General features: G+C 37.9%; 1 protein-coding gene across 3 annotated transcripts; it reads left to right on the plus strand.

The window, feature by feature from the left end:
• The first annotated feature begins 459 nt into the window (after nt 1-459).
• On the plus strand, nt 460-19,308 carry LOC117910003. Of its 3 annotated transcripts, none has more exons than XM_034824053.1 (7): nt 460-1,111; nt 3,237-3,621; nt 4,874-6,303; nt 6,527-6,640; nt 7,369-7,523; nt 13,440-13,571; nt 19,037-19,308. In XM_034824053.1, the coding sequence occupies exons 1-6, from the start codon at nt 743-745 to the stop codon at nt 13,486-13,488; spliced, it is 2,502 nt and encodes an 833-aa protein (XP_034679944.1). In that variant the 5' UTR covers nt 460-742; the 3' UTR covers nt 13,489-13,571; nt 19,037-19,308. The 3 variants fall into 3 exon arrangements, with proteins under 3 accessions (XP_034679944.1, XP_034679945.1, XP_034679946.1); XM_034824054.1 differs by having other exon boundaries at nt 4,877-6,303; XM_034824055.1 differs by having other exon boundaries at nt 4,949-6,303.
• The last annotated feature ends 422 nt before the right edge of the window (nt 19,309-19,730 follow it).

Below are 19,730 nucleotides of genomic sequence, written 5' to 3' on the forward strand. Positions count from 1 at the left end.
AATTATTATTTTTTAATTTTTAATTTTTTAAAAATCACACAACTCAATCAATTTTTTTTTGTGGGTCCATTGCCTCTCCGATCAGCTACAGTAAAATTAACAAATATACATAATTTTGTTTGAAATTTACCACAGAAAAAGTAAATTTTGAAACTAGTAAATATTTTTTTTTTGGTAACGTGACATAATTGCTAACACACTCTTATTGACTGATAATTTGATTAAATGTTTGATTATTGAAAACATAGGAATTCGTACTGCCTAATGCCAAGACGTTACAGCGACGGCTAAGGCGAAACTTAGGAAGTGGCGGCCCTGGTGTGAGAAACGACGCCGTATAGGGCCTACATTCCCCGACTCGGGCCGTGTGTCAGAGTCCCGAACCCGGTCCAGGAGAAGAGCGGTTTATTTATAGAAATCCCAAAACTCCAAATAACCCCATTGCTTCCCTCTCTTTCTTTCTCTCTCTGCGCTCAGGCCCTCTCTTTGTCTCTCGTCTCCCTCTACATATCACTTACGAGTTTTACACACGCTCACTCCCTCACATCTTTCTCTTCAATTACGCGCCAAAACCTCACAATTTAACGGATCTTTTATTTCGTATTTTTAAAAACCCCCTTTGGACTTCCTTAGGGTTCTCTCTTCTGCTCTCTTCTCTTCCCTTCTCTCCTCGTATCGTCTGTGTTTCTCTCCTGTAAACGGCGTCGTTCAATGGTCTCCCCTCCCTGACCTCCCACTCCCTATGGATCCAACGGCGAGCTCTGAGGTGGAGGCGAGATCCAAGCGCCCGGCGGAGGACGATGGAGAGACGGCCAGGAAGCGGCCCAGGGGCGGGGATGTCAAGAGAGTGGCGGAGATTGTGCTGGTGCTCTCCGCTATGGCGGCCGTCCGCGGCGGCCGGAGTCCTACGGCAGAGGAGAGGGCTATGATGGAGGAGGCCAGGGCGAAGGTGGTGGCCATGTGCGAGGGGTTGGCGCCCAAGGACATTGTGCCCAGGGAGGTGATCGGAGGGATGATTGAGGATCTTGGGATTAGTGGTAGGGAACAGAAGCTAGGGTTTCGGCCTCCCAAGATGTCGATTGCGGAGAAGTTGTTGCTCACCAAGCGGAAGGTGAGGCTAGGGTTTTGTGTTTTTGGTTGGTATCTAGTTTTAATTTTGTTGTGGACATTTTGATTTTTAGTAAGTTGAACTTGAGGAAAGACCTCCGCTTGTCGTCATGTATTTAGACACATGAGACTCCAATTGATGCCATGATTCTATGTTTTGACGCTTGGTTGCTGAGGAACGGTGGGAAAAGCAAAGACATCAAGTTTTTAATTGTTAGGAAAACAAGGAACTTGGTTTCACTTTGCCTGGTACACTTTCTGGATTAGTGTGGTTGATTTCTTTTCTCTTTTTGTTTTTGATTCTGATAAAGCAAAGCAAAATGAAACACAAGATTGTCAGTTTTATTTTATTTTCCTCAGTTTTCACAGAAAAACAAAAAATTGGTGAGGTTAATTTCTGCTGGAAGAATTTGCCTATTGATTTATTGGCTCGATTTTGGTTACATTTCATTTAAGTTAAATTATTTTCTCCAAATGAGAAGAAGGGGTAGGAAGTATGAAGAAGTGCTATGTTGTAGTAACATTGGGAATAGTAAATTATAATCTGCTGTGGATCACAATAGAGTTATAAATTTGAATTTAGAGCTTTCGTCTCCTACCAAATTGATGCTCCCTTGATAAAGAAACATGACAGTAATTTGTAGTTGGAGGCCATGGCACTGCAATATATTTTGTGTCTGTGCGCATGCGTGAATTGGAATTTTTTATTCTTCATGAATTCTTCATTTCTAAAAATTTTTAACCAAAGGTTATATTGTATCTTTGACATAGATGGATCAAACTGATATTCGTATGCTACTGACTTGATAATTTTTTTACCACTTCTCTATGGTTGGATTGTATTAACATGTGAAATTATAAGATTTTATTATGTGGTGTACAAGTATTTTAGGTCAAGGAATATACATCCTTTTTCTCTATTCAACTTAGCAGGGAGGAGCTGAACGAAGCTTTAGAAGATAACTACTTTCTGGCTGTTGTGGTGTAGCTGGGATGAAACAAAACCATAGATCTTTCAAAGTGTGGAAGGTGCAAATGGGACAATAAAAAATGTGTTAATTAGTGCTTGTCTAGATATACTTCTATTATCTATTTTAAAAATAGAAAATGGTAATAACTTCCCAGTTTCGTTAACAAGGGAATGACCCATGGGTTGTTATATAAATATTTTAATCTTATATAAAAAGTATGAATTTACCAAAAGTCCTTCAAAATTATTTTGAAATTTTTAAAATTTGAGGTAGTAAATTTTTTTTAATGCCTCGATATTTTTAAACGTTTTTTAAAAGTCATTATCTTTTTAAGGTAAGTCTCAAAGAGTCTTGCATTTTACATAGGAGTTACTATCATTTTCTATTTGGAAAAACAGAAATCAAGTGTGTATCCAGAGAACACCTAATTCAGTGGGAATTGACACTGGTTTAGTTTTAGATTTTATGATTGTTTCGGAATGGATTAGGGTGCTGTTGCACCTTGATTATCTGTTTTTGGGCTTTAGTTCTCTTTGCATGCATCTTGTGTACTTTGATCACACCCTTTTTTTGCTATGTGTCCATTTAGAATAATTTAATTGGCCTGTCAAAAAAGTTAAGGTTTCTGTTGTTGTCTGAGAATGGATATACTTATACTTGACATCAGGGGCTTTAGAATTTCATTCATCAACCTAAGTTTCACTCGTGTCCAATTTGAATGAGGGACAAATCTCTGTGATAGATTGTTGACATTCCAGCACCATTAATTAATCAGCATAAATCCTTCTAGCATTTAATCTATCCTTTTGACAATTTCTTGGAAGGCTTTTTTTCCTTAAATATGTTGCATTTTTTTGCCATTTACTAACAGAGGGGCGATGAGCTCGGATGATGAAATTTGTATTTAGTTTGTTATATTATTAATGCATTGTCTACATGTAAGCTCGTGACTAGAGGGCACTTGTTCCTCGCTTAATTAATGAAGGCTTTTATTTTTTCTTATCTAAGACTGGTTTGGATCATCAGGATATGCTTTATGAATTGCATCCTTATTCTATATGTACTGTGCTTTGAAAGATTGATGTGCTACATACATATTTATTTTGCTATTTGTTTTTTCTGGTATTCCCTAATGCTTTTGTGTTTTTTTCTCTATAGATGGAAGAATCCAAGGAATTTGTGGCCCATTCTGCTACATATTCATCTCAACGGTTGCAATCAACCTTTGGTTCTCCAACTGAAAGCCGTGGGCCCCAACATACTGCGCGTATGTTTCCATCAGATAAACCCGGTCATCCTCCAATTTCTTCTGGAGGTTTTCAACCTGCTTCACCTTTAGGGAATGTTTCCGCAGCAACTTCTACTCCTTTACCATATCAGTTGCCCCCCAATGAAGTAAGGTCATCTATAGCTTCAAGTGGATTAGCAACCAGCAATTTGGGAAGGGATTCTTCTTCTTCTTTATCATTGCCCAGAGTTGAAAGAACGCATTTCAGATTGGATGGAAGGCCAAATGGGTCTCCTTATCCATCTCAAGTACAAGGTATTACTTGTTGTTTCATTTTCTTGCCCCAATAAAAACATGAAAGACCGGTGGAAAATCAACTTTCTTTTCCTCTATATCAGAAGCACCCGAAACCTGTAATTTTTGTTATTATTTACAGAATCTAAAAATATCCATGAAGAGAATTGGGGAACACCTAGATGATAATAGTACAAAATGGCTCTTAAGACGTTGTTCAAGGGATTGGGATGGGGATAGGTGAGTTGCCAAGATCAATCCAGTGTAACAGCCAAAAAAAGAATAAATTAAAAAAAGTAAAAAACAAAAATGAAAAAACAGCCAAAAAAAAAAAAAGGGAACCTAAAAAAAATACTAGTACACAAATACTTGTTTTTTTTCCATGTTGGAATGCCTTTATTGTTGAAGTGATTTTTGTGCTGATTTTAGGTTTTATTGTCTATACCAACAAACATCTCGGCTCTGAGTTTTTGACTAAAATCTGGGTGAATATGCATTATTCATTGCTTGAACATGTTTCTTTGGATTGTCAGCAATAATTACAAGGATTCTAATGATACCCGGCCTTTTCTTCTCAATTTTCTTCCCTTTTCCTTGTTTTCCTATTCCTTCTGGGCATAATTAGTTGTTTGAACATATTGTTTGGATATTACAAGGATTGTAATGATATCTGATTGTTTCTTTTTCAATTTTCTTCCCTTTTCCGCTTTTTTTTTTTTTTGTTTTTGTATTGTTTATTGTTTTTTTTTGGTCTTTTGTTTTTGTGCGGGGGTAGCTTTTGCAAAGTAGGGTCTGGTTTGTTTGGTAGGGCATAGCTTACTGATGATATTTTCCATATGTCACCCTTCTTTTCTAGTATTTCAGAATTAATGTTGTGTTAGATTTCTTTCCCAAAGAAGGAAAAATAAAAATGAAAAAAAAATTTGCCATCTTATTGCCATTATTTGGTTGAACATATTTGCTTAGACCATTAGCAATAATTTCAAGGATTGCAATGACCACCCAGCTGAGTTTATTCAATTTTATTTCCTTTTTTTCTCTTCTTTTTTCTCCTTCTGTAGGGGAATTTGGGGGGGTTTGTTAGGGTCCTAGGCTACTGGTGATATTTAACCAAGTTTGTTCTTAGCTTGTGCTATCTTGGAATTAGGGTAGGTCTCATTTTTTCCCAAGAAATTTAGTTTTTTTCTATTACCATCTTATCACCTTTAGTCTTCTTTACTCGTTTTTCTTTGTTGGATTTTTCTGATTGTTATATGCGCATATAAACTGTCAGCAGCAAACTCTTCTGTTGATCACTTTCCGGCAAAAACTCCAACCTGGTCCTTACAACCACAATCTGTCTCATCAGTGAAAACTGGGCCAGAGAACAAGGTGCAGGATCATATTGCTGCTAGGGTTGAGGGGGCTGCTGATATTAGTTCGTCAAGAATGGCTCCTCAATCAACAAGAGATCAGAACTCTAGATCATTTGTTACTCATACTACACCTGGACATTTGCAAAGCACACAGCAGCTGTTACTGGGCAACAACTTTCAACCGTCTTCCCTTTCCAGTAATCACAATGAAATTGGTAAAATTGTTCAGAAGTTATTACATCCACAGCTTCCTCAGCATCCCACATGGAATCCTCCTTCAAGGGATTACATGAATAAGGCTGTGACTTGCCAGATATGCAAGCTCACCATTAATGAGGTGGAAAACGTACTTCTTTGTGATGCATGTGAAAGAGGATTTCATTTAAAATGCCTTCAGTCATACAATCACAAAGGAATTCCTAGAGGCGAGTGGCATTGCCCAAAGTGCTTGTCGCTGAGCAGTGGGAAGCCTTTGCCCCCTAAATATGGTCGTGTTATGAGAAATATGAACACACCAAAAGGGCCTATTAGTGCAGCTGGAGTGCAGCCATCTTCAGAGAAGAAAGTTGGGATTCTGGATCAACAGAAGATAACAGAAAATGGAAATTCTGATTTACAGGGTCATAATGGTTCCCTGGTAAACAACCATATTGAGTTGGCATCTGATTCAAAGACATTGAATGCAAGTCAAGTGCAAGTGAATAATTCCTCATCAAGTATCAAAAATGTGGATGACAAGCCTTCTTCTGGAACTTACCCTAATAACTCAATCAAGTCCTTGGGGGCAGCTTGTGGTTCTCTATCTATTGCCTCATCAAATGAGACATCTACTCAACACAGTAAAATTTCTGAATCATCCTCACGTGAAGAGAGACTGGTTCCTAAACCAGATCCACAGCCCCCCAAATTATCTGATGCGATTAGTGATATGTCCCATCATTTACAAGTCTCACATAACCCACAAGATGTTGACAGTACTAGGCTGACAAAATGTGCTGAAATTCCATCAAAGAATTATCATGACAACAACACTATGGTTAAAGACTCGGAAAAAACTTATACAAGAGGAACTTCTGATTGTAACCTAACATATGATATTAAGCGAGATGACCAAGATGTTGCACAGGCAAGTTCTGTTGGAAATTCTGGGACTAGTGCAGGGGCTAAAGAGCCTACTGGATTTTCTCCAGATGGATTGCATGATGTTCAATGGATTGGCGACGTACTTAGAGTTGTAGAGGAGAAGACATTTTACCAGTCTTGTTGCATCAATGGAGTATCATATAAAGTGCTGGATCATGCTCTCTTTCATTCCAGCAATGACAAATTGATACCATTTAAGCTTCAGGCAAGCCATTCATCAAGCATTCAATGATTCTTCTAGCAGTTATTCTCATAGAATTACACCAGTAATAACATAATTTTGTCTCTGTTACTACTGTAGCATTAAGACATTGTAAATTTTCTGTTAGTTTCTGACAGGAACCATGTACTATATTTGATGCCTTCTGGAGAATTGTTATTCCTTTTAGGATATTTTATATGGGAAATGTTTTTACCTTTTTCTGCAGGGCATGTGGGAGGATAGCAAGACTAGGTCAAAATGGGTGATGGCCAATCAATGCTACTTTCCTAGTGACTTGCCAGAGGTTGTTGGTCGCCCGAGTGCTCCGGAAAGCAATGAGGTGAATAGTTTTTGTGATAAATTTTTGTTTTTTTTCCCTTGTGTTTATGCATATAATGGAAGTGTGATGTGGACTATCTGCCATGTAGATGAACGGTTGGCATAGTGTCAACACTATAAAACCATCTATCTTCCCAAATTTCTAAGGGCCTGTTTGGAAATTGTTTTGAAAACAATTTTCTAGCTTAAAAAACACATTTAGCAAACTTTTGACAGAACAACTTTTTAAAATCTGTTCTAAAAGCAGGTTGTTTTTAAGAACAAATTTTAGATGTTTTCAGTTATTCTTTGTAGAGTGTTTTGTGTAATAATTAAAAATATGTAGAATGCTTTGAAAATTTTTGTATTGTGCATAAGTGTGTAGTATCTTCTTGGTGAACAAGCCAAGAAAATTGTTTTTTGTATGTAAGATCCCAAACAGAATTTTGTACCTGAAAGCAATTGAGAAGTGTTCTTCAAAAACTGTTCTTTGGGAACTATTTTCGAAAACGTTCTCAAACAGGCCTTAAGATTTTATCATATAACCATGAAAAGGGAATTCAAACTAGGATGTGCATTGGACTGATAAACACACAGATACTGCTTGAAGCATCGCACTCCCTTTGTTCACATGTCATTTAGTGAACATTGTTGATGTAGTGGAATTTTGTCCCTGTGGATTGGCATTTTAGCAGAGAGTTTGTGTTGTCCACATTAAAGTTCATGTGAATTCCTTGTTCCTTTGGTTAGGTCTATGAATCTAATCACGATAGTGCCATAACGGCTGGCTTGATTCAAGGTCCATGTGAAGTTCTTCCTCCAGACAAGTTTAAGGAAGAAAGTGAAAGAAGAACACTTTTAGGGACTGAGGCAAATGATGGATTATGGCCGATCTTCCTATGCAAGTATGTGTTGTCACCTCTTATATTTGATCCAAATACTTTGTTGATACTTACAATTGCTCTGACAGAATAGATGCATGATATGAATCTGCACGGTGCATGTGTGAATGAGTCATGTTGCCTTGTTAAAATTTCCTGCTTGAAGGCGTGTCATATCTTTGTGTAATTAGGGATGAACGGTTATAAAAGTTAGATCAGTTCTACACTTTCATGAAGAATTTTGAAAATGTACATTCTTTGAAGTGTGCCAGTTAGTCTTTGTCATGCAGGATCTTTCAGAAACAGGCACAGGATCCTCCCTTGTTAGGTTGGTTGAGTTATCTTCCTCCAAGGCAGCGTTGGGGTGGGGATGCTCATTTCCATATCTGCTATATTGCTATCCCTAACGTGATCCATGTTGTACATCAATCGTCCTCTCCATCTTGAGGTCATCAAGACCTCAAGAAATATAGAAACTAATGAACATTGAATTGATTTTTTTTGCTATATTATTTACTTTATTTATTTTTTAAACTTTGGTAATCTATACTATTATATTAAGACAACCCATTTTTAGTCTAATCGCATTTTAATCCATTGCACAAACACTAGGGTTTTGTGGGAGTTATTATTTGCTCTCTTTGGGGTGACATGGGTTCTTTCATTCTCGGTTAGGGAAGCTCTACTTGGTTGGCATGGGTCCTTTGTAGGCAAGAAGTGTAAAAAGGATTGGATGCTGGACTCCGTTATGCCTTTTTTGGGCGGTGTGGAAGGAAAGAAATAGGATCGTTTTTGCAGGGAGTACCAAGGGCTGCTGGCAGATCCGGGGGGGTGGGAAGCCCAGGATAGATGCCTTGATGTTTGAAAGGTTGGAAGAGGGGGATGTGGAGGGGCTGGAGAAGCCTTTCACAGAGGAGGAGGTTTTTAGGGCTTTGTCAGGCTGTTGTGGCGAGAAAGCACTAGATCCTGATGGTTTTTCAATGGCCTTTTGGCAATTTTCATGGGATTTTGTTAAAGAAGAGGTCATGAACTTCTTTAGGCAATTCCATGAGTTCGGGAGCTTTGTAAGAAGTTTGAATGCAACTTTTCTAGTGTTGATTCCTAAGAAAGGGGGGGCAGAGGAATTGAAGGATTTTAGGCCAATTAGCTTGGTGGGGGGTTATATAAGTGGCTAGCTAAGGTGTTGGCTAATAGAATGAAGGGAGTCTTAGCCAAGGTCATCTCAACGGCCCAAAACGCTTTCGTGGAGGGACGACAGATAATGGACGCAGTGCTGGTCGCTAATGAGGCTATTGATTCCATTGTGAAGAGCAATAGTGGGGCGATTCTATGTAAATTAGACATTGAGAAAGCCTATGACCACGTGGATTGGGGCTTTCTTTTAGCAGTGTTGGAGAAGATGGGGTTTGGGGAAAGATGGTGCAGGTGGATAAAGTGGTCTCTATCCACTGTTAGGTACTCAGTTATGGTGAATGGACGTTGTACGGGTTTTTTCCAAAGTTCAAGGGGGTTAAGGCAAGGAGACCCCTTGTCGCCGTACCTTTTTGTAGTGGTGATGGAGGCTTTCAGCGTTTTAATAAAGAGGGCAGTGGTTGGGGGGTTTTTGGCGCCGTGTTTGATTCGGGGAAGAAGAGGCGAAGGGGTCCAGATATCACACTTGTTGTTTGCTGATGATACGCTGATTTTTTGTGAAGCAAAGGAGGATCAGTTATTGTATATGGGCTGGTTGTTAATGTGGTTTGAGGCAATGTCAGGGTTAAGAGTAAATCTGGAGAAAAGTGAGCTGATTCCGGTTGGTAGAGTTGAGAATGTGGATGAATTGGCTGATGAGTTTGGTTATAGGGTGGGAAAACTGCCTTCCACTTATTTAGGAATGCCGTTAGGTGCCCCGTTTAAAAGCGTAGCAGCGTGGGATGGAATAGAAGAAAGATTCAGAAAGAAATTGGCTATGTGGAAGCGTCAATACATTTCAAAAGGGGGGAGGATTACTCTAGTGCGGAGTACATTGGCAAATTTACCGATTTATTTTATGTCGCTTTTCCAGATGCCTAGAGTGGTTAGAATCAGAATGGAGAAGATTCAAAAGGACTTTTTGTGGGGTGGCGGGGCTCTAGTGCAAAAACCACATCTAGTTAAGTGGTCAATTGTTTGTTCAGACAAAAGAAGTGGAGGGTTGGGGGTTAAGAATCTTGGGGTCTTCAATAGGGCTCTCCTTGGTAAATGGGTGTGGCGCTTTGCAAATGAAAGAAAGGCGCTGTGGAACCAAGTGATAAGAGGGAAATACGGGGAGGAAAGAGGAGGGTGGAGATCTTGTGAGTCTAGGGAGGCCTATGGGTTTGGGTTGTGGAAGGCAATAAGTAAAATGGGACATCAAGTGACCCCTTTTGTTGGCTTTGTGGTGGGTGATGGTGAGAAAGTGAAGTTTTGGAAAGATAAATGGTGTGAAACCATCCCTTTGAGTGAGGCTTTTCCTTCGTTATTTGCTTTAGCCTCGAACAAAGAGGCATGGGTAAATGAAGTGTGGACAGCCGAGGGGGAATGGGGGGGAAGTTGGAACCCTTGTTTCAATAGACCTTTCAACGATTGGGAGTTGGAAGAAGTGGAAAGGCTATTTTGCTGCTTGGAGGGGAAGAAGGTTAGGGGGGAGGAGGAGGATAAGGTGAAGTGGATGGCAACAAAGAATGGGGACTTCTCGGTGAAATCTTTGTATAGGACTATGCAGCCGGGGTCTCGTGCTTTTTCCCTTCAAAAATTATATGGAATTCTTGTGTGCAGCCCAAATTGAGCTTTTTTGCGTGGGAGGCTTCTTGGGGGAGAGTTCTAACCTTGGATTGCTTGCAAAAGAGAGGTTGGGTTATGGTAAATAGATGTTTTCTTTGCCATAAGAGTGAGGAGACAATTGATCACCTCCTCATCTATTGTGAAAAAACGAGGGAAGTATGGATGGTGTTCCTTTCCTTTTTTGGTGTCTCGTGGGTTTTCCCCCGGTCGGTCAAGGAAACCCTTTTAGGGTGGAGGGGGTCTTTTGTGGGAAAGAAAAGGAAGGTGGCGTGGCAATTGGGACCGTTATGCTTGTTTTGGGTTATTTGGAAGGCTAGAAATTCAATTGCTTTTGAGGATTGTGAGCTGTCCATTCAAAAGCTGAAAGCATCTTTTGTGTATTTTTTGTGGTCGGAATCCAAAGTGTGGATAAAAGATGGTCCTTCGACCTTAATAGATTATATAGATTGGGTGTGTATGCGTTAAGGGAGAGGTTTTACTCTACCTTGTCCTTTGATGTTTGGGCCCTTTTGTAAGGGGGTAAGTCCCTTCATACTGTAATTTGACGGGTCGCTGCTTTAGCGCCTCTTTGCAATACAATATTATACTTATTGATAAAAAAAAAAGAAATAGGATCGTTTTTTATAATGAAGAGCTTTCAATACATAGGGTGAAGAATTCTTTTGTGTGCAGTTTTTGGTCTTGGACTAAGTTGTATATAGTTGATGGACCTTTACCTTTAATCAACTTTTGTGATTGGTTGGGTTCTAGGTGAGGGCGGGTGAGATTTTTTGTATCTCTTATTTTTTGTTGCTTTTGCCTTTTGGTGCCTACTGTATACTTTCTGTATGCTTTTGGTTGGCCTTTGGGCAACCTTTTCTCTTCATTTATAAAATTTTCTGCTGCTTTTACCTATTAGGAAAAGACAACCCATTTTTAGTATAATCAGACTAGTTTAAAAAATTAATATGCAAGTCAAAATATAAGGGTAAAAAAATAAAAATAAAAAATAAATTAATAAAGCTCCCTCCCCTTAACAAAAACTTAGTCAATCTATAAAATTTACCATAGACATTGATGTCTCATTTACTAACCTCCTAACTCACATCAAGAGAGTACAAAGAAACAAAGATATGTGCTTTATCCGCCAGCGCCACACTTTCAGATGATCTATAATTTTTTTTTTTTCCTTCCAAATAGTCTAAAAATAACAAAGCTGCAGTAGCTTTCCAAGTCTTCTTTTGCTTTTTGCCCACCTCTTCAACCTAGGAGAGCATGATGATCCAGTGAAGACGAGATGTATGCAAAGCCAAACAAAGAGAGAACTGATCATTATAAAATCTTTGCTTTACCATAGACTGCCTAACGAAGAAAGAATGTGATCCATTGCTTTTATTTTGTCTTTGCATAAATTGCACTTACTCACCAAAGTCTATCATCTCTTTTATGGCTAGTCCAATGTCAAAACCCTCTCCCATTCTGCTTCTCAAACAAAGAGCCCCATCATGGTTGGAACCCATTAATTCCCAACACAACAGAAAGGACAGCTTCTTGCTCCTTGGAATCTTAAAAACCCAACAGATAAAAGGCGTCTTCCTTCTTAACTGAAACATTTCCAAACATCTCCTTATTCTAGGCCTTGAGTTTGACCCATCTCCTTATTCTAAACATTTCCGGTGCTTTGCCTCTCCTCACACCACCCCCTCTAACAAAAGGAGCAAATGATCTGAAACTGGCATGGTGAAACACGTTGCAACAGTCCATTGAAATAGTTACCCCAATCTTTTGACACTAGGAACTGTTCTGATCTCAATGGGGACTAATTGTTCAAATCACCGGGCCATCACTCAACTAAAGTAGAAAGGAGTAATTTCAAACAACATAAATACAATCCATAAAGTGCACATTAGCACAAATAGTGGGAGGAGTTTTTCTTTAGTAATCACCTTCCCCTACGATAATTACTCTCTCTCAAGTAATGCAAGGTAATTATTGTGCATACCACCCTTTTGTTGCTAAGAGATTAAAGGGAGATTGAGGGGCAAAGCATATAGACGAAATAAAAGGTCCATTGGCAAGGGTAGGGTGGATGTTGATTAATGAGAAGGGATATTATATATTACATAATGTGGTAATACCTGCAACATTTGCTTTTGGGGACAATACCTTGTGTAATTTTAATACTCCAAATATAATGTGTCCAGAAGATCACTGTATATAGTTTTTATATTGCATCATTTGCCTTTAGGAGTAATACCTTGTCTAATTTTCTTACTTCCTAATATGTGACATTTCCCAAAGACCATTGTATCTATTTAGTTGAATAAAGTTGCCCAATTTATAAGTGAGAATGTTTGAATTAATAGTCTTATCTCATGTTCTGGAAGGATCTTGATTATGATGTAGCTGTGAAAGTACCTATGCAATTTTCCTGTTATTACATGGTTGCTAATTAAATCACCCAAAACACACGTCAAACAGAATATTTGATGCATTTACATCTCCAGGGAATCTGTGTAATATAACAAAGTCAATGAAAAGAACTTTGATAGGGAGATACTATCATGGTAGTAATATTTAAATTACTTTGAATACCTAAAAATTGGCAAGCATGGGAAAATGAAGTTTTAATTTAAAATCAGCCATGATTAATGAAATTTCAGCAACAGAATGGTATCCTATCGAATTATAAGCCCATTTACCATACCCAGCCAGAGACTTTTAAGCATTCACCGTACAAAGTTTTTTGTGTCGATTGTTATTAATAGTTCAATTATTCTCTCTTTCTTGCAAATTCTATATAAATTCAGTTCATGCCTAACTCATTGGTATTACTACCTAATAAATGTTAAAGACCATAATGCAGAATATGTACTTAAGTTTGTGCTGGAAACATTGTGGAGGTGCATATACTAATATTGTATGAATACCCAATTGTCTACCCTTAAATAATTGTTCCGACAATACTTTTTTTATACTGAATGGACCCTAAGCAAATGCTTCAGATTTGACTTTTAGAATTGGGTTACATGTGGTTGTGTTGATTAATTTAGTTGTCCTACCATGGTAGCAAAGACAATTTAGAGTTTGTTTGCTTATATCGTCTCTGCTTTTACTTAATTGGAGCATGAATTATCTTATCTTGACTTTTTCTTATGAGATAACAACTTTCTTTTGCAGATGGTTCTATGATAAATTCAATGGGCTTTTCCGACCTTTTTTCAGTTGACCCAGTAGTGGATATTTTTTACTTGACATTATATTGTCGTTAGGGTTTTGTTGCTGTAGCTCCATGGTGCTCTTTTTGATCAGGTACCCATACATGTTGAACCTGTTCCATTTCCTTTCCAAGCACTGTTCTTATGTTAATGATAGCTGCTCATTCAGAATAGGGGGCTCATAGAGTTTAGTAGTATAAGCAGGTCGAAGTCATTGTCTACATGTATGTGTGCATTTACCCATCTAGCTTCAAGCCTTACACACTGTGGAAAAAGCTTTGTACTTCAAAATCTCCTTATAATGATAGACATTGATGGGAATTGCTTGATCTAATGAATCATCCTATGCCATTCATAATACTATACATTTGATTAAATAAATAGAAGGTACTCTTGCATATTTATATGAGAAAAGTGGAAGGTTATTATCTGATTATTCAATGCTTGTCATATATAATACATAGCATAGGGAGAATGAATGGGGCTGGGGGAAAAGCAAAGATGGGAGAAGGTAAAAATGAAGAAAATGAAGTTTTTTGGCTTTTTTTTTAATAATCAGTTAAAAAAATGGTATTGGGAAGTGCCAGTAAGAAGCAAACCCTAATATACCAGGACATATACGAGGAAATCTGGACAAAGCTAAAAGCTACCCCCTCCTATCAACAAACTCAAGAAGAGTCTATACTTTTTTTCCTTTGAGATTCCACAGATCATGAATATGAAAAGACTTCCTAACTGTGAATATCAAAACTCCTTCCTATTTGTTTTCTTCTGGATGCACCAATATGTAGAGAAAGAACCTTTAAACTTCACTATGGAGAGTGCTAATTCTTCAAACTCCTTCCAATTCTTTTCTTCCAAATACACAAGAAAATTACAATGTTGCAGTCCTCCAGATGTTTCTCCTATCATTCCTTGTAAAACTGTCATGCCTGGATAGCATGGTACTCTTGATTGAAGAAGGAAACTCAATAACACCAAAAGAACACTATGGCCCACATCTCAAATGCTACAATACAAGAAATGAAGAATATAATTTTTCAATTATACACTCTCGCCTTTTGCGAAGCGTCACAGGATCATATAACTTATTTGAGCTGGTTGCTTATGCTTTTCAAGGCCATTTCAGGTTTGAGAATCAACTTGGACAAAAGTGAGTTGATTCCTATTGGATGTGTGGATAATTTAGATGACTTGGCCTTGGAGTTGGGTTGCAAGGTGGACATTGTCCCTTCCTCTGGGGCCTCCCTTCAAACCCGTGGCAACTTAGGATGGGGTGGAAGAGAGGTTCTGCAGAAGGCTGGTCATATGGAAAAGACAATATATTTTAAAAGGAGAGGCTTCCTTTGATTCAAAGCACTCTTTCTAGTATGTCTATCTACTTCATGTCTTTAGTCTGCACCCCAAGGCTAGTTAAATTGATGTTAGAGAAAATTCAAAGGGATTTTTGTGGGGAAGTGGGACTCTCGTGCAAAAACCTTGCTTAGTAAGGTGGATGACTATTTATTCAGGTAAAAGGAAGGGAGATTTGGGCATGAGGAGCCTTTCAATAACTGAACAAAGCTCTCCTTTGTAAGTGGAGTTAGCCCTTTGCTGTAAAAAGGGGGGCGTTGTGGAAGCAAGTTATCAGTCGGAAGTATGGTAAAGATTATGAGGGGTGGCGATCTTGCGAGCTGAGGGGTGGTCATGGTGTTAGCCTTTGGAAGACCATAAGAAAGGAGTGGGATCTTTTGAGTAACAAAATTTCTTTCTCAATGGGTAATGGTCGGAGAGTGAGGTTTTGAAAGGACAAGTGGTACAGAGACAAACCGCTTAGTGTTTCCTTTCCCTCCTTATTTGCCTTAGCCGCTTCTAATTAGTTCACAAGGTACAACTCCTCGCAGCTACTAGTTGATAGTGTCTTCTCCCCATCAGCTTCCTGCAGCCAACCCTGGATGGTGCACAAGGTCCATACAATTGAGATGGAGAAGCAAAGACTAAGCCATGGCAATGGTGTCTTGAAAAAACATTTAACCAAGAAAACTCCTTTCTTGGAATATCTTCTAACTAATGATCCTCTCTCAAACTGCTGTCACCTTTGATAAATGCAAACCAAAAAACTTCCCACCTCTTCCAAAAGTCCCAAACATAGAAGCTTCTGGTGAACCATTGGTGGGAACCATCATCCAATACCAATAAATAGCTACCTATGCTTCCCTATCAACTAGCAAAGCAAAATGAAATGAAAAGTGAGCCTTCAGGCTTTTACCTTTGCACACTACATATCAAGCTGAAACTTCATGCTTCTTCCCATTGCCCTTCGAAAGGGCCATGTCCTGAAAGAGATCCCAATCTTTCCCAATTGGTTTCCCAAGGCTCTGCCCTAAAAGTTCCCCTGAATCCTGTGAACAACATCCTCTCCAACTCTTGAACTTTCCCACCACCTTTATCCAATACTTACCCTGTAACCCCTACAAATCTCAAGATCCAGTTACCAAGAAAAAATTTATTACGAACCAGAAAGTTGCTAATCCCAATCTACCCATTTTCTTTGATGCAATACTAGTCTCCTGGTTCATGAAATGTGATATACTACCCTTCTTAACTCCTTCCTAAAGAAATCCTTTTGGAGTTTCCATGACATCAAGCAAACTGATGTCAGCGGTACAAAGAACATAAAGTACATGGGAAAATTCAAAAGGATGCTCTGAATAAGAGTGATTCCACACTCCTAGATAAATATTGCCCATTCCATGAAACTAGCTATTTCTCAAATTGCCTAATTACTGCCCAGGCTCCTCTAGATCTGAAAGGAGCACTTGACAAGCCAATAAGAAAACTGAAGTGGCCCACCTTAATACCCAAGCAAAGCTGTAAGGGTGTCCACCTACATCACCCCACCCCCTTTTATTTTTCAAGCTCCTACTGGGACTTGAACCTTACCCAGATTGACCTTGAAACCTAAGATAGCTTTAAAAATATAAGTGGTTCACCACTTGCCCCAAAAAGAAATGGTGTTCTCAGCAAATAATAGATGCAAACTCTCCATTGTTGCTCTCCCTTCTCTCCAACTTGAAGTGTTTGAATAATATACCTTCCACTTTCATATTAATGTTCCCAAGGACTCCACCACCAACACAAAAACATAAGAGAGCAGTTCCCCTGCCACAAATCTCCTGGGTAATGAAAATTTTCCAAAGACATGCCATTCACTAAGACTGAAGGTCTGACACTAGAAATACCTTGTCTTTCTAAGGCCTTGTTTGGGATTTGAATTTAGACCCCTTAGAATCACTGTTCTTATAAGCTCTTGTTTTTAACTTACGTGTTTGGTAAAATTTAAGACATGTATTTCTCACAGAATCTCGTCCATTTTGACAGCTATTTTGAAAATCAGATAAGATAGGTTTTGAAAAGTTATTTTCCAAGAATCAAGATATCTTCTTTAATGATATTTTAAATTATCTAATATGTCTTTAAATGGTCCGTGAAATACGAACTTTAGACTCAAAATTCATATTTGCATCTAGTTAATGATTTATTTTTATTTATTTATAGTTGATATTATTATTTAATATTATGCATAATAAACTGATTTAAGTGAGTGCATGATACTAAATATTAGTTCAAACTCTTTTGTCGCTAGTGTGTAATATTTGTAGGAATTTATATTTGATACTACTCATCCTAAAATATAAAATAAAATACTACTATAAATGTGTTTACTTTGAATTGAATTAAAATAGAAAGTTGAAACTACTTTTGAAAAGAAAATGAAAATATTTAAAGTTGATTTTAAATGAATGATACAATGATTTATTTAACTAAGGATTCTTTGTATACCTAAGAATAAAGAGAACTGATTACATTTTTAACATTCCCTTGGTCATTATACATGTTCACAACAACTTAACAATTCTGTTTTATCAAACACTTCAAATGTTTCTTTTGAAACTAACAGAACTTTTGAAACCATAGCTGTTTTTCTTTCCTTTTGTCATTACATATGTTCACAACAATTTAATAATTCAGTTTTATCGAATACTTAAATGGTTTTTTTTTAAACTCAGAGCACTCTTGAATAGCTGATTTTTCTTTTAACATAGTTACATTATTTGTTCTTTTTTCAAAAGCTACAGTATACCAAACTAGCCCTGAGTTGGCACGGTAGTAGGCTTTCTTTTTTTTCTAGGTTAATGGCCACTATTAAATAGTTTTCTGAAGTTAGGAGAACAATGCACTGGTTATCTCTGATCAATATATATATAGATAGATATTGGTAATTATCATTTGATATTTTGAATTACTTTTTCATTTTTTTTTTTTTGGGAGTGGGGCACCGGTGGTGCTGAGGGTGGGTGGCCATGATTGATATTGTGTTGGACAGACCTTTTCTCATAAGAGGAGCTGGTGTTTTTATTTTTTTGCTGGTGGCATTGTAGATTGTACCTGGGAGACAATGGCTTATTTTTACCTGATGCTAATTGAATAATAGTTGTAGTAGATTAATATTCAACATAGTTCTATGGTAATAGGTGTGATATAAGATTTATATTTGGTCAATTGCTATTGATAGAGACCTCAGTTTCCAGTCTTTAAAATGCTAGAACATGACACTAGGCTTGCCATGTCTCTCTGCCAACTGATTTAGCACAAGCAGTTTAGTTGAGAGATTAGACGGTATGAAGTGCAGAGATTGATCATCCATAATGTGAGACTGCAAGAAGCAGTGGGGAAGGGTTTACTTTGGAGGGAGGAGAAGAAATTCCATGTCAATTTTTTTACAACTCATTATATGCTGAGAATTCAGAGATGTTCCCTGCCAAAGAAATTTGGGGCACCTGTGCCCCATTGAGAGCCTGCTCTCTTTTGCTTGGGTGGCAATATGGGGGGACGATTCTAACTATGGATAGCCTTCTAAGGAATGGATGGTCGATGATATACAGATGTGGTGTTTGTAAAGTTAGTGAGAAATCTTCAGATTACAACTTAATCCATTGTGATGGAGCTATATAGTCATGGGACATGTTATTAACAATTATTGGACTGCAGTGGGTGTTTCCCCATTTGGTGAAAAAGTTCCTCATCGGGATGGAAGGTGCAAGGCTTGGATAAAAGGTGAAGGCAGGTCTAGAGTGTTGCTCTCCTTACTTGTTTAGGTGCATGTGGCGAGACCATAGTACAATGATTTCATTGAGAAAGACTTTCCGACCAGAAGTTGAAGGGGAACCTTATCAAATCCCATTGGAATGGTCTAAAGTCCTGTTGGAGAGGAGAATTGTTGATTGTTGAATTTTATAGAAAGCCTAAACTATGGCCAGTGGCTGGCTCTTTTTTATGTTGTCGTCCAGGTGTTGCTTTTTTGTTTCTTTGGTACCACAATACCTGAGGTGCCTCTTCTATACCCCATATGTATATAGGGTGTGCCCTTTTTTTGTTGGCATTGTTTGATATCCTTGTTTTCCTATCCAAAAATAAATAAATAAAATTGTTATTATTATTATTATTATTTTCATTACATTGATGTTTGTATGTCAAGTATCTGTCAAAGATCTTTACTCAGTTATTTTTCCATAACAGGTAGTATCTTGCGGATGGGGCTTTCAGACAATTGATTAGTCAGGGAGTTTTAATACCCATGTCTTGTACAATATGTAGCTGTAGTCCCAGTTTGTATCATCTTTCAAAAGTAATTCAAATTGAATCAGTTCATGCCCATTTTTTGGTACTTAGATGCCTCCATCATATTACCAGCAAGTGAAATATAAATGGAAAATCTTCTGGTTCTTTTCATGAATGTTCTGAATTATTTATTCCATTGACATGAAAATTTAAATTTCTTTTTGTCAAAATATTTCGATTTCAATTTCAATTTCAATATCATCAGTCACCTTGGTTACATTAATGAAATTCATTTCTTTCTTGGGATGAATTTGATATGCAACTCTATGGTAGAAGTGGACCACAATTCCTGGTACATAGCCAACAAAAATTATGTACAATCATACTTCTGGGCATGTCTGACTTTCTAGGGTTTCATAAATACCGCAAGAGATTTAAAGTTGTTGATTTATTTGTAGTCTCTTGTGGCTATTGATTGCAGACAAGGAGTAGCGTGTATGTTGATCACAGTTTACTTTGAAATGCTAAAACTTGTACAAACATGCAACTAGATCCTAGGTATGCATGTGGATGAATAGAAGATTTGCTCCACAACTTAAAATGTTTAAATGGAGCACTTACTGTGATGTGCATGGCCCTTGCGCATTTATGT

Source organism: Vitis riparia, unplaced genomic scaffold (assembly GCF_004353265.1).
Source record: "Vitis riparia cultivar Riparia Gloire de Montpellier isolate 1030 unplaced genomic scaffold, EGFV_Vit.rip_1.0 scaffold540_pilon_pilon, whole genome shotgun sequence".
In the NCBI taxonomy this organism is placed as follows: Eukaryota; Viridiplantae; Streptophyta; class Magnoliopsida; order Vitales; family Vitaceae; genus Vitis; species Vitis riparia.

Bases quoted from the DNA above. Each gene is read 5' to 3' on its own strand.
- LOC117910003 (XM_034824053.1), top strand. From the start codon at position 743: ATGGATCCAACGGCGAGCTCTGAGGTGGAGGCGAGATCCAAGCGCCCG. The intron at 3,622-4,873 runs GTATTACTTGTT...ATAAACTGTCAG, and splicing joins TTATCCATCTCAAGTACAAG to CAGCAAACTCTTCTGTTGAT. The intron at 6,641-7,368 runs GTGAATAGTTTT...TCCTTTGGTTAG, and splicing joins GTGCTCCGGAAAGCAATGAG to GTCTATGAATCTAATCACGA.